Source organism: Lissotriton vulgaris, chromosome 3_1, assembly GCF_964263255.1.
Source record: "Lissotriton vulgaris chromosome 3_1, aLisVul1.2, whole genome shotgun sequence".
NCBI lineage: Eukaryota > Metazoa > Chordata > Amphibia > Caudata > Salamandridae > Lissotriton > Lissotriton vulgaris.
This window is the reverse complement of record NC_141689.1, coordinates 1,116,751,864-1,116,767,402: the sequence shown is the minus strand read 5'-3', so window position 1 is coordinate 1,116,767,402 and position 15,539 is coordinate 1,116,751,864. Positions and strand designations below refer to the sequence as shown.

At 46.2% G+C, this 15,539-nt stretch overlaps 1 protein-coding gene across 7 annotated transcripts in view; it reads right to left on the bottom strand.

The window, feature by feature from the left end:
- The window catches only part of PPP3CA (protein phosphatase 3 catalytic subunit alpha), a 707,038-nt gene that overhangs the window by 179,628 nt on the left and 511,871 nt on the right, over positions 1–15,539 (bottom strand). For all 7 annotated transcript variants that reach the window (XM_086961590.1, XM_086961592.1, XM_086961587.1 and 4 more), the window contains exon 6: positions 3,850–3,989. In XM_086961590.1, the coding sequence (XP_086817716.1) occupies positions 3,850–3,989 (140 nt within the window). The remainder of the gene's footprint in view (positions 1–3,849; positions 3,990–15,539) is intronic.

Below are 15,539 nucleotides of genomic sequence, written 5' to 3'. Positions count from 1 at the left end.
CAGGATGGGAATGTGGAAGTATGTGTTCTGCAAGCCCAACACTACCATCCAGTCTCCAGGGTAGACCAGATTTGAGCGAGTGTGAGTGTTTTGAATTTCTCCTTCTTGAGGAAGAAAATGAGAGCGGGTGCAGGCCGAAGATAGTACAGAGACCTCCGTCCTTCTGGGCACCAGAAAGTAGGGGGAATAGCAACCATGACCTACTTCTGGTGTCTGCACGCTTTCCATGGCTCCTTTTGCTAAGAGAGAAGTCACTTCCTGGCGGAGGAAAGAAAGATGGTCCTGTTGCAAGCAGATGGCATGAGTGGAAGGGTAGTCTCAAAGAGGAGAGACTAGCCCCTCAGGCCAATCTACAGAACCAATTGGTCTGATGTTATAGACCATAAGTGAAGCAGGTGATGGCGTATGTTGCCTCTCACTGTTTGCCCATGATGGTAAGGGGCTGAATATAAGGATTTGGAGGCTCTGGGGGGGAGGAGGTGGTGTGGACTGGTCCGACCTCTTGCTGCCCAGCCCACAAGGTCTGTGGACACGGCATCCTCTGCCACGCAGAAGCTGGGAAGCTTGCAGGCTGCAGTGGTTGGGAGGATATAAGAGTGGCTGGAAGCCCCCTCTGCAGCCACAAAAGAATCGAAAGGCAGGTGGGGGGTGATGAGGGGCCCTCGAAAGGCCCAAGGATGTTGCTGTAGCCCTGCCGTCCTTAAAGCGCTCCAGAACCGAATCTGCCTTGTCTCCATAAGCGATGCTTGGACATCCCCAGAAAAGCCAGTCATACTCAGCCAAGCGTGGTGCCGTATGGCTACTACTGATGAAACTGCTCTGCCCAGCGAGTTGGTGGTATCCAGTCCACATCAGATGGTGAACGTGGCTACATCTCTTCCATCAGCAACAGCTTGGGAGAGGACAGCCCAGGCTTACCCTGGGATCGACCGCAGCACCTGCGCAACCGTATCCCTCACGGTATGTGTGTAGCAACTCAAAAGGCACATGGTGTTCATGGACTGCAGTGTTAAGTTGGTGGAAGAAAACATCTTTTTACTTAAGGCGCCCTTTCTTTTGGATTCCCTATTTGGGTGTGTGGTAGGAAATGCCTGGGAGGTGGAGGTTTGGACCACCAAGCTCTCTAGGGTAGGGTTTTATGAGGAAGTTGGGGTCCACTGGAACAGGGCAGTGGTGGTGGGCAATCGCCCTGTTCACAGGCGTCCCTGGGCTGGGTGTGGAGCAGGTCGTCAGTAAGGGATGCATTAAAAGGAAGAAGTGGTTCCGAAGATGTCACTCTCACTTGAAGCACTTCGGTCAAGATGTTTGTCTTGCCCTCCACATAAAGCAAGCTAAGGTCAAGGACCTCTGCCGCCCTTCTCAACACCATTGCAAAAGACACTTCCTCTTCCATAGCCATGGTAGAAGGAGAAAGCATGCTAGTGTCTGGAGAGGTGCCCAGTCCTCTGGCTTCTGCCAAATCCTCATACCAGTCCATGCTTGGGTCAAAATACTGGTTTCTTCAGGGTCCAGCGACCCCTCCCAATCCTCCCTGAGTCTTAGTCGATAATAATAGGGCTCAGGCTCTGGAGTCTGGGATCAGAATGGGGGCGGCGCCGGGATCTTCGACACTGGGACCGACATCGGGGGAAGGTTGAGGTGTTACAACCGGCAACGGTCCGGGTCCATCTGTGGATTCAAGGGGCATAAATGGTGCTGGGGCAATCGGCGTGGAACGAGTACAGGCCCCTCCAGAATAAACGAGGCCCAAAGATGCAGGAGCAGGCTATTTAAATATGAGGCGCATGGCCTCAAAACTCGTGAAGTTGAGTGAGCGTCGCTCTGGCTCCCAGAAACTTGGGGAAGCATAGAGATGGCCCAGGCGCTGACTCAACCGTGGAGCCAGGACTCAAATGTTGATGCTCTCTTGTCTTGTTCGCCAACAGACAAGGTGATAAACTTCTTGCTCCTCTGTTTGCAGTGGGAACTACCCAAATGACCCAACGACTTTGAGTGTGACAAAGACTTTGGGGCTCCGCAACCGATCCTGGGACCTTCTTCTCGACCAGAATTGAGACCATTGTGATGTCACAGTCAAGCCGCCAGGATCTTGAGGTACCACTCACTCAAGGCCTTCAGGTTCATGGTATGGCAGTAGCCACAGGTCTGAACATCTTGGTCACGCTCAATGCTGGTTGGGCTTGAAGCCAGTCTTCCTAAAAGACATTTCTGCCACACCAGGAGAAAAGCTCTCCCCAAAGAAACTAGTCGAAAAAAGCTCAGTTGAAAAGTGACTGAAGGGGTAGCTCTTTGCGGATCTGTGCTAACTGGTGCAGAAAGAAAAATTAAATCAGTGTGCAGGGATGGCACCTACATAGGCACCACGCCTGTCAAATCCAGCACAGACTATGCCAGGCGAAGCCGGTCGACACTACCTACTAGCACACAGGGGTGCTGCTCACAAAGAAAATTCTGGATCCAGTCTGATGCCTGGAGATAATTCTAAGGTAAGGAATCTGCTGCTAGAAGTCTCTGCAAGATTCTCCATACCAATGTGAGATACTAGGGCAAAATCACTAAAGAAAATTAAAATGTTCTTGGACAAAAACTGGAAAGAAATCAAAATGCAAGGAGACAGAGCTAGTAAATTAACATCATGACTTAGTAGGCAGATACAATGGAAGATTAAAAGAGTTTTGGGTCCCCTTCTGGACATCTGCAGCAAAATAGCTATGTAATAGTTGGGGTAATAGTCAAAAACTTGATCCAAAGGCCAAAGAAACAGTGCGATTGCCTAATGTAAAAAAGGCAATGGCCAACACGGTAGTGGCAACAAAAACACCTTAGACAACAGAGGATCCCCAAAAAGTCAAGAGTGATCAAGTCTACAAACAAATAAACAGGTTGAAAAAAAGAGACCTGGAGAAATTAGTAATGATTCCCCAAGCCGACCCTCATCCAGTTAATCGGTCATTCTTCCACCACACTCAATAGGTCCTTGTTACAAGCAGGACTGTTGGCATAGCAGGCATAAAATGAGCGGTCCCTGTATGCACCTCTCTGTTTAGCAGGAAGTGTTCTTTGCAGAGGCCAGTGGTTGCAGGTCACAGAAGTCCACACTTGGACCCAGAAACGGGCAGCGAACAGCGACACTAGACAAACACAACCTAAGCAGTGGACAGCAAAGGACACAGTGGCAAAGCACCCATCAGACCACACCTTCCTCCCTTATAAAGTGTATACACAAGACTACTGAACAACTCATAGCACAATGGACGTGGTTCTGTAGAACTGTACAATGGTTAGTTGACCTATTTATTTCTGCCAAGGAACAATTACTTGCCACTAAAGCATATGATTATCGGGGCAGTTTCTTAGCCTGCAATTCAAGGAAAAGGCGAAAAATCCTGGATAAATATAAAATTTCACAATTGCAAAGCACTTTTGCATAAAATGTTATTTCAGAATGTATAATTGTAGAATACCTTTGGAATCAATCTGAGTTCTCATTTTCTAAGACAGCAGACATTTCATTCACAGGCCACTGCCGCCTTATTTATCTTTACATGATGAATGCAACACATCTTTGTGAGAGCTCATTTAATTCTTACACAAACTGAAGAGGACTATTACACACAAATATGTTGCTTAAAATGCATATATTTCAGGTAATCAACAAACCGGATTTCTCCTTGATTTTTATAAAAGGTGATTTACAGATTTGCTCACATTTAAGATTGTGTGTGTTAGATATGCAAATATGCACACTGTCCTAGATTGTACAAGAGCTGGAGGCTATAGGGTTAAAGAAACTCGAACATGAAAGCGCAGAATCTTGCAACTGTGGTAGATAGAGATCACATTACTCACCTGTAGAAGTATGAACACCCTCTAACTGTGTTGTGAGTGAAATGTTCCTGAGTCTTTTCATTGCCAAAGTCTTCTAGGGGGTCCGACCACAAAATATCACACATGGGACCATAGGCAGGTGGTTCTTTGAATCGATCTAACTGAAAACAAATAAATCAACAAGGAGAAAATGAATCACCTTTAATAGCGAAAGTAAACAAAAAATACATCGAATGAAAATCAGATCAATTTGAAAGACATTTAGCTTTTTAATTCTTCTGTCACGCAATGACAGCAAGTAATAAACATGGAATGCGCTGAGTAAACCCAGAGTGCCTGGGCACAAACTCAAAATGAAATGACGGCATTAACGTGTGCAATATTTCAATGGAAAACGCATGCTGTCACGAAAGAAAATAAAGCGTTTAGAAAATGTATTCCAGTTACATTCATAAAAACTATTAAAAAATATGTTTTGTCATGTAAATAAGATTCTGATTTTGTAACTCCTTGATAGGGCGTTGAGCACTCTGAAATGCATCTCACAATCACACTCGCTCAACACTAAACAAAAATCCGATTTTATTATTCAACATTAATGTCCAAGGCTGCCATGATGTTCCAATCTATAGAAATGTGCCATCAGTCAAATAGGTTTTCATTTTGTATTACACTCCGCCATTTTGCTATTGCCCAATTGCACGTTCTACCTTTAATACATGGTAAGAACCATCAATAACCCCTTCCCCATTTGTTGATAATAAATAATATTACCTTACAACACACTTGATCCTGCCAGCTGGCAAATGATGGAGGAGGCAGCGATGTGCTGTCAGCCGCCTCCTTGTATACATTTTACATCCGTCAGGCTGGGTTTCTCATCAATTACACACCTCAAGCATTTATTCTGATTTCTCTGCAACTTCCATTTGAGATATTCAGGTATTCACGCCTACTATCAGGCTCACACCTACACCCTCCTCCCTTTGCCTAAAATCAAGAACCCATCCACCTGCAACAACTAACAACTTCAACATAATTATTTGGTGTGCCTCGGAGTAACTATTCCCCCACCTCAAACATCTGAAGTTGACTCAGCCCATTACCGGTAAACACACAAATAGTGGACCATACGCAATCCATTCAGTTATTCCTTTGTTTCTGCAAACTGCTCTAGTAGAACAATCTGGATTTTGTCAAACCCATTGGCCTCGACAAAATCCTTGAAGGGGGCAGGTCTTGAACCACAACGTTTTCTTCTCACTAGATCAATCTATCTTGCAAAGCCCTGAATATCATCTTTTAATAAGAACATTGGCACTCTATCCCTCTTTGCCTGTTATCTATACCAGCAGTGGTGAGCTGGCACCACCAGCCTTTTGTATGAGAATTAATGGAAAACGAAAACTGAGAAAACACAGTGGAGAGGTGTGGTGCAGCGGCCAGGGCAGCTGTCTTCGGAGCACAGGATTCACGGTTCGATCCCTGGCTCCGGCGGCAGCTCAGCACCATGCGACTCTGGAAAATAGCTCACTTAATTTTCACAATGGGCCCCCAGCTCCTTGAGACCCGTAAGGGTGAGTAGTTTGTGCTTTACAAATACTGATTTACAGTGAAGGAAACCAAATCATGGAAAAACAGTTAAGGAAATACAAAAAAAAATCTTTTAGTAAAGGATACTTTTTAAAAGAAAGATAATTTTAAGGACATTTTTAAATGATATTAAAATTGGTTAGAGTTTGGGGTAGTGAGGGTTTTTTGGGTTCAGGAACGTGTAATGTTTAAGGGCGATGAGGGTTTTTTTTAGGGGTCAACGATGGTTTGAGTTCAGGTGTTGAAAGGTGTTTTTAGGGCTGTGGAAAGGGTGAAGTTTAGGGGTGGTAGGGTGTTTTTAGGGTTCAGGGATGCATGGAATACAGCAGTGAGGGTTTTTAGGACTCACATATGGGCAGTGTTTAGGGTTGGTGCGGGAGGTTTAAGGTTCACCTATGAGTAGATTTAGGGATGACAAAAGGTTCCTAATGTTCAGGAATGGGTGAGGTTTAGAGGTGAAAAGGGGTTTTAGGCATGGGTACACTAGAGGTAAAACAGGGTTCTTATGTTTCAGGAATGGGTGGAGTTTTGAGTCTTTGAGGGTTTTTTATCGGGTTCAGGGATGGGTGGAACTTATTGATTGAAAGTGCCTTTAGGGATCAGGTGTGGGTGGACTTTAGGAGTTATGAAGCTTTTTAGGGGTCTGGGATGGATGGTGTTTAGTAGGGGTGAAGGGGTGAGGGGTATACGGATGTGTTATGGGTGTTGTTTGAGAAGGTTTTAGGGGTAAGTTGTGTGGGAGTCAGGGATGGATGTGTTTACATAGGGTGCGGGTCAGTGAATTAATAGCATCAAAAGTAATTGTATAACAATGCATAAGATGAAAAACTGAAGTAATGTCCACTAAAGTAAATGCCTAAAATAAATGCCTCTTACAAAATTGTTTCTGAAACTAACCATCACATTTATACCTTAAAAAATAAGCATGCTAAAGCTAATTTTGGGAAAAAAAAGACTTTCTATGACTTGGTTTCTATGAAATTGCAAATGCCATTCACCTTGCAAATTTTCATTAAACAGTTAAGGTGAAAAGGTTTCTCAGTAATGGTATTCTATTAACTAATTTTTCTATGAAATCATGTATGACTGTACCAGACTCTGATGCTTTTTGACACAAGCACACGGATCCGCAACATCGCATCTATGCCACCTTTCAAATACACACTCTTTCAACCATACAGACTACGGCCTGCAACCAACTCAGACAAAATGAAGCATTGGCAAAGCCTATAGGTTTTGCCTTTGAGAGTTATTGGCTTTGTAAATGTGTTTTTGTAATGGTGTATATAGTAGTGCAGCTGCTGTGCAGCATAGCTAAATGTTTGGGAAAAAAGAGATATGAAAGCCCGCATTAGAGCTTTTTTATTTCCTAACAGAAGAGAGAAGGTGCAAGCAATGTAGAGGGAGGGGTAGGGGCAAGCAAAGATGGGGATGGGAAGGGTAGGGATAAATGGGGAATGGGCAAACCAACAGGGGAGAGGGATGGGGCAAGCAATAACGGGGGAGGGGCAGGGGAAAAGGGGAAGTAATAATTCCGGGGAGGTTGGTGGGGAAGGAGACAGTCTGCAATCACATGCGCTTTGTGAGTGGACCAAGCAGATGAAAAAAGTAGCTCAGGCCAGAAAGCATGAGCAATTGAAGCACACACACATAGAACAAGGAAGCAGTACTTGGGCCTTGCTCCAGGGGTGGGAGAAACAGACAAGGGGGAAGTGAAGCTGGCACACGCTGCCCACCAAGAGCCAGAAAATAAAAGTGAACGATGAAGTCAAACAATGGTAAGCAATGGGCGAGCTCTAAGCTTCTTTAAGCTAACAAAATATCCTGAAAGCTACAGCACATGCACTCTCTCAGACGAGACCTAAACTGTCCTGCAAGACCCCATTACTCATGTTTAGTTTTGACCAAGGGACAAGTAGGTGGGACTTGAAAGGTTTTGCAGCAGAGCCTATGGAATAATAGTAATGAAGTCCTCATTAAGCTAACTCTAGCGGACTCCCACCTCTACTTCTATTCCATGTGCTCTCCAATTAGAAGCCCTTTTGTAGAATCCAAAGAAAAGACAATAAAAGAAAAACAGTGAAGGCAGCATCTGACAGCGTAGGTATACTCCTATATGCTCTGGAGAACTGCATGGCCAACTGTACTTCACTTTAGGAGAAAATCCAATGAGCTAAACGGCTGTAGAATCTGTGTGCCCATGGAGCCAATCTATCTATATGTGATACACACGTCTGGTGAAAGCCACCAGTGAAGTTGAGAGGATGTGGCCTAACAGCTAGAGTGGTAAAAGCTGGGGAATTAGGTTTGAGTCTCGGCAGGGAGTTCAACATACTGCGATTCTGGGCAAATCACTTAATCTCTCCGTGCCTAACAAAAATGAATGTATCAGTCTGTAACACAACTAGCGCTCTTGTAAAGCACTGATACTTTCAAGTCTAGTTTGCGCTGTATAAAACTACCCTCACCTCACCAAAAAAATAACATCACCAATGTGCCTGTGATGAGATCCCCACAGTGAGCCACTCCACCTAAACACTGATAAGTCTGTTGTGACAATGATTTATAGAGTCTGTAGGTAGAAGTAAAATCTCACCAGAAGATTGAAACCATCTCAGAGTCAATATTGAGAAGGGTGGTCCAAAGCAGACTCTCCAGCTACTGATTGCAATGGGCTGCTAGATGAACCCGAAAGGAATTGACAGAGAAGCTTGGCATTCAGAACAACCACCACACAAAGATCCTGTCATCCCAGGACCTTCTGGAACTACCATGCTAACCTTATTGTCCTGGAAATGGGCCACAGCCTAATAGCGAATTCTTTATCAAGTGGAGGGAGTTGGGGTTTGAAGCTTTCTGCAAATGCGGAGTCCAGACTTATTCCAACAATTTCAGTCCAACCAAGGAATAGTCTCTGTAGCTCAAAATTGGCACACGAGGGTTGGAGCCAGGCTGGATTTACCGGATCCTATTTTAACACAGAAGCACTAGTCTGTAGCCTAGCCCCATATTTGGACGTATATGAATTGCTTTATATTTGTCTGTTTGACCAGTGAAGGGATGTAAAGTCACATTTTAAACTAATAACCAACAGAGCTTGCTGTGAATCTAATTGCTGAATGGCTACTGAAACAGTCCGTTTCAAACAATCAGCCTGATTCATGAAAACCGAAATCTGCGATTTTCAAATTGCGATTAACAGCGAATCGCAATTTAGAAATCGCAGATCGGTATTCATGAAATTTACAGAGAAAATAATGCGATTCGCCCGCGGCCGCAAAAAGCGTTTGCGAGTTACAGAAATCGCAGAATAATCGCTATTTTCGGCAACATCCGTGTAGGAATTGCGTTATCGCAAATAGCGATATCGCTAATTGCGAGATCGCGAAATGCGAGATCGCGAAATGCGAGATCGCGAAATGCGAGATCGCAAAATCGCGAGATCGGGAAAACGGGAAGTCGCATTTCGAGCACAGTGATGACATCACAACCAGGAAGCAGCTAGTTCCCACCCCCATTCACAACAGTGAGGCAGACTTCGAGGCAGCAACTAACTCAGCTCCTACCAGGACACCAGTAAACTTGCTATTCCACACCCAATCTCACTGCAGCAATGGCAGAGGAGGCTGTACCAGGGCCCAGCAACACCGGGCGCAACAGGAAAATGAAATTCTCCGAACAGGAGTTGGAGCACCTCATTGATGGGGTGGTTGACAACCACTCAAAACTTTTTGGGAGAGAATCAAGGAGGGTGCCTGAGCCGGAGAAACAGCAAATCTGGGTCGAGATAGCGGCCAAAGTGAACTCCATGGGCGTGGCACACAGGTCACTGGAGGAACTCGAAGAGGTGGTACGGCCTCCGAGGTCGTGCCAAGGAGAGGGTGGCCGAGAGGCTGGGCGAGACCCTGGCCACTGGAGGGGGAGAACCTACAGTCCCTCCCAACACCCCCATGGAGGACCGCGTTGAGGATACGTTAGAGCCCGAGGCGTGCACTGGGGTCACCAGATTGGACTCATCCCGCCCCACCCAAGAGAGCCAAGGTAAGTGGCATGCGACTGCGACCCTGTCCCCTATCAATGGCCATGACCCTATAGCCTCCCATAATGTTCCAAAGTCATGCCATCCGTGCACATTAGGTAATGCCCTAAAGCATTGTGGGACATGTAGTCTGCCCACAATGTACAAGTACCCCAATGCAGCCAGACAGGTCCCAAAGTACGCAATGCCACAGCCAGTCAGGGAATGTTATCCAGCATGCATGTAGCAACTGCACGTGTGACAGATACATGCAACTAATGAACGTCCACTTCCCCTCACAGGTGGCGCAGACAGCAGCGACAGTGACAGGCTGCTCATCGATGAGCAACCAGAGGATGCCGAGGAGGTGCCGTCACCAACACATCCTGCACCAACAGGCGCAGCACCTACCCCCGCAGCCAGGCCCAAAGCATCTGCGCCTCCACCATCAGGCGCAGCACCTACCCCCGCAGCCAGGCCCACAGCATCTGCGCCTCCAACATCAGGCACAGCACCTCTGCCTACCTCAACTCCACCAGCAGCTGGAGCCTCCACATCTGGTCCAGCGACTGCGGTGACACAGCGCCCAGCCACTGTGGCCAGCCAGCAGAGCAGGCATGGCAGGGCTCGCCTGCAGAACAATGCACGCAGTGGCAGGAGGGGGATGGATGTGCGCGTGCCGAGCATGAGCATTGAGCGTAGGATGCTACGCATTCACCAGCTGCAGGCACGCCGGCAAGGGGCCATACAAATGCAGCTACATAACATTGGCCGCAATGTGGCAAATGTGGCAGAGAGGATGGACCGCATGACGGCAGCCATGGAGGCCAACACTGCTGCGCTAATATCGCAGCGCAACACCGCCCGCCGCCACCGGCAGCTATTGACGCGGCTGTCTGCATACACCAGATCCAACTACGTGATAGGGAATGCGACGTCCCAGCTCTCGCGACGGTCCCTGGCGCAGCAGCAGCAGTTAATCCAATGCTGTGAGAATGTGGCCAGAGTGTTAGAGCACATCACCACTGCCGTACTGGCACTCCATCCCACTCTACCAGGCAATGTCGGGGGGGACGATACCAGCAAGGGCACCTCCAGTGTGAGCAGCCTGTCTGCCTCACAGGTTGCGGTGTTACGACGTAGCACCAGGCCCACTGCAGGGTCACGTGCAGTGGCAGAGGAGAAGCCGGAGAGGCGCTTGGGTGCTGCGCGCCGGAGGCGCACCCGAGTTACATGTACTTTTACAGGGACATGCTGACACTACAAGCCTGTCCTGTGTTTGAGACGCAGCAGTATGGGGCAATACTGATTGCATAGGAAGGATGGCAACTTAACACTATTATTGTGAATCCAACAATAATATTTATTCTTTCATCATACATTGGCGTCCTGTCATTATTTCCATTTGCATGCAATTGTGATTTGTTGGGTGAGGTGAGTGGGTGCACTAGAAACTGTTCATTGTGATGTGGTTGCGGCATCTGTGGCCTTCAGCTGGGTTCTCCCCGCGTGCATGGCGCACATGTGCAGGTGGCCGGTCGTCCCCTTCCGACTCACTGCCAGAGATATCTACAGGTATCCAGCGCTTGGTAGCAATGTTGTGTAGTATTGCACACACAGCTACAATGCGTCAGCACACATCAGGACTGTAGTACATGACCCCATCTGTCTTGTGAAGTATGCAGAATCTGCTCTTCAGTAGCCCAAAAGTCCTCTCAATGCAATTCTTTGTGCGTATGTGTGATACGTTGTAACGCCGTTGCTGTGGTGTAGCAGGGTTGAGGTATGGGGTGAGGAGGTATTCACGCAGGGCGTAGCCACTGTCACCTGAATGAGAGGAGCAGAGGATGAGTGCCTGTGCAGCGCAGCTACTTCATCGCAGTGTGACATTGTGGGCAAAGTGTACTTACCAAGTAGGTGTCCTTCCCCGAAGTCTCCCCTGGCCAGTGGTGTGTGGAGGCCGCTGTGCCGGAATATGAATGAGTCATGTGTACTCCCCGGGTACTGTGCCACTATGTCTGTGATGTAAGTCTTAGCATTGCAGACCACCTGGATGTTGAGGGAGTGGTAGGACTTGCGATTGCGGTACATGTACTTCGTTGCAGCTGGTGGGCAGATGTGGATGTGGGTACAGTCAATGCATCCTATCACGTGTGGGAAATGGGCGACATTGTAGAATTGAAGCTTGGTCTCATCCAAATCCTGTTGGCTGGTGGGAAATTTGATGTGGTGGTGTAGCTGGGTCAGCATTGCGTCAAGGAAACTCCGTAGGCAGCGGGACATGGTGGGCTGGGATATCCCCCCAGCAGCCACAACTATCCCCTGGAAGCTCCCGCAGGCCAGGAGGTGCAGGCTACACAATACCTGGACATGTGTTGGCACGGCATTGGTCCGCCTTGTTGGGTGCTGCATCAGGGGGTCAAGGTCCTGAATTAGCTTGATGATCATTGTCCCATTCAGGCGGTACTTTGCGTATATTTGCTCTCTGGTTTGGCCTAGCAGGGTGACCCGCTGGCGGAATATCCTGTCCTGGATTCTGCGTCTCCTCCGTGCTGCTCGTTGTAGCCTTCGCCGCCTGACCCCCATGTACATTCCTGGCATTGTGACACTCCTTATGCTGATGCTGCTTCTCCTTAAGTGTGTTTGGTCAGGCCAGCACCAGTTGCTGATTGGCCAACGGTTTTTCAAAAAAAAAATTTCTATGGGTTTGATGGTTACCACCTGCTTTGGGTTGTCCTTAAATTGCCCCTCGCAAACTGCGATTTTGGGGTTTTTCGCTAATTGCGATTTTTCATGAATCCCGATTGCGATGATATTGCGATTTCGCTATTTTTTTCGCAGATTCCGGGATTTCTCGCTATTTCTGATTCGCAAATGGTCTACTGCCGGGATTCTGCGAATCTTTTTGCGATTTCGCAATTCTGTGTTAGCGATTTTGCTATAATCGTGGTGAATACAGATTAGGGAAATTGCGCCCGCGATAGCATTTTCGCAGCTATTGCGAGCGCAATTTTGCTTTATGAATCAGGCTGAATGTTTACATCATGCATAATTACATTTAAAAGGAACAAATACACATGCATAAACAGGCTAAATTAAGGGCCAGCATTTTTCCTCCACACTAAATGTCTTTTAAAGTAGCTTCTAATAATGGTGTTCATCCCGTTTTGATGCGTTTCTGAAACTGGCAGAATTGAGGCGCTCGTAGGAAGATTCACAAAAAAAGAATAAAATGTATGAATCCAGCTCATAACTTCGATTTGTGCAACTCATACCCTTTTGATGATGCACAAAACCCAAGTTTATGCATTAAAGTCAAAGCAAATCCTATGTGTTGCTGCATACTTGTTGTGCACCAAGTATGCTTACTCCAACTGATTTTATGGACAATAAAGTATGCATGACTAAATGTACAAAAGCACGTTTTTCTTTTATCTTTTTCTATCCATAACATTTATAGGACACTTGGAACAGTTTTAATGGGAGTCTAAAAGCCATTAGCAAGAGAAACTGCACCTACTCCAAAGATGAAGGATGAATCCCCTGTAATCAAACAAGGACATCTTCGGAGTCCTATGTATATCACTGGGACTTCTTAGCATCTGTAGAGGCCTGTGCATGTGCATGTGCTTGGGGCTTTCCCTGGAGAACCACTTGTACTTGGAGGCTCAACCCGAAAACAGAAAGAAACTGCTAAAACCTTCGAGAGAAAGATGGTAATATCTAAGAAACATATACAGTTCTTCACTGCCAGAGAAAGAACTTATTTAATTTGTACCACTTGGATGGTGCGCTAATCTATTTGTCCATGACTGAGCCTCTTTTGTACTACTGATGAATCAGGCCAGCTGAGGGGCTGCAGACTACCTACTGTGCCAATGACATTCTCTTGGGCTTCAAGACCTAAGCCACACAGATCAACTTGCGAAGATGTTCACGGTTCTGAGGGTTAAGGGTTGGGTCAATGACGCCGCTTTCTCGCTTCAGACCTGCATAGACCGCCACTCTACTTGGGCATAAGCTGTATTTATTTTTTCTGTATTTATTGTTGCTTTGATGATTCTGTGAATCGAATAAAGATGCTATAAAGTAAAGTAACTGCTTAAGTGAAAATGTTTTTTGTTGTGACTTGGTCCACGCTGTGGTCGCGCCCCCGCGCCGCAGTGGTATGCCCTAACATTCCGAACGTTCTAATGTGAGCGCCGCTCGTTGACAGCCAGTGACTGTTCGCCGGCTGAAGACGACGGGCGTGTTGGTGTTGTGTCTGTCATCTTAATAAACTCCTTATTGAACCAAGTGATGTCTACGCCCTTTTGATTTGACTACAACATCTTTTGGCGACGAGGACGGTCTTCTGACGGCGGATGACAACATACAGCGATGAAATTGATGGAGGAGATCGGCGAAGACATCTGAAGCCGTCGGCTGACTGCTACCCCCTGGTAGAGGTGAAACACAATTTACTTAAAGTATCGCTTAAGTACTTATTCAGAAGAATGTTATAAGAAGTGTAGCGCAAGTCACATGGTACAGAGATAGAGTTTCAATTTGCTTTTGTCCATGGTGAGTCCCCATATAAAAAAAAAAAAGGATAAACTAGGAAAAATATTGTGTCAGGCAATTCGGGCAACACATTTAATTAGAACATGGATGTAAATGCCCTTGACCTTTCTGCTGTGTCTACTCCTCCTCATTTCTTAAATCAACCAGGTAATCCAGGTATAGAATGGGAGGAGTGGGTTGAAATGTTCGATAATTACCTAGAGGCGCTAGATGCTCAAGACTATGCCAGCAGTAGCAAGAAAGCTATCCTACTTACTAATCTAGGGAAGGAAGGTCAACACATTTTTAAGTATTTACCCATTGCTAATGATGAAAGATGCCAACCCATTACAGATGTGTTTGAAGAAGCACGTAAAAGGTTGGAATTGTGTTTTTCAAAAGAAACTAACATAGCGCTGAGGAGATATAAGTTTTATACTCAGCCACAAAGAGTAGGTGAGTCCATTGATGACTTTGTCACTAGACTTCGGGAACTTTCATTGAAGTGTAAATTTGGACCCATGACAGAAGAGATGATTAGAGACCAATTAATTGTCCAATGTAGGAACAGGAAGACCCAAGAACGCCTATAGGCTGCTAAAGACCCCTCCCTTAAGGATGCAATTGACATTGCAAAAATAGAAGAGTCTGATTCATGTATGAAGGAGATGGATCGCAGAGATTCAAAGCCCAATGTGTCTAGCGGAAGCGAAACCTCTGTTATGGAGAGTAGTGAGGGTGAAGTGGCTGCTTCAACAAGGTTTAGAGGCATAAGGAATAGCCCTGGTGGTAGAACATATCCCAAAAGAGCCAGTAATAACATTTGTGGGAAGTGCTTATCATGCATCAGACTCAAGGCAGTGTTGGGCCATAGCGAAAGAGTGTTTGAAATGTGGCTGCAAGCGTCATTTTGCTAGAATGTGCAGGGATGCAAACAAAGGTAAAGTAGTCATGTTATCTGAGGAGTCTACTGAACACTACAAACAAGACAGAATCTTGTGTGTGGAACCATCATCATGTGAAGGTAGCGGAAAAGATGAGGTTCTTTTCACCGAGAATGATAATCCTAATGATAGGAGGAGACACAGGCAAAAGGCTGGATTTATCATTGGGGATAAGAGTGTAGAGCTAATGGTGGATTCAGGGTCACTGTATACCATTATTCCCAAGAGAATTTTCAAGCAGGAGTGGCCTAGCAAGAGACTGATGCCAAAAGACATAAATCTGGGTGGGTATCAGGGCGAACAAATAGACATTCTGGGATACATGGCAACTGACATTAAATTCAAAGGAAGATCTGTGAGGGGGAAGGTGTATGTTGCAGAATCTGGACCCCCCATATTAGGATGGTATCATCAGTTTGACCTACACATCAGAATTGACCCACACGCTATCGAGCAAGTCATGGTAGTAGATGACCTCTCGGTAGAAGACATCTTAGAAGGTGGTAAAGGTGTATTCAGAGAACAACTAGGCAATTTGAAAGGTTACGTGCATAAAATTAAACTCAAAACCGATGCAGTCCCTGTACAACACAAGTTAAGAAAGGTACCAATTA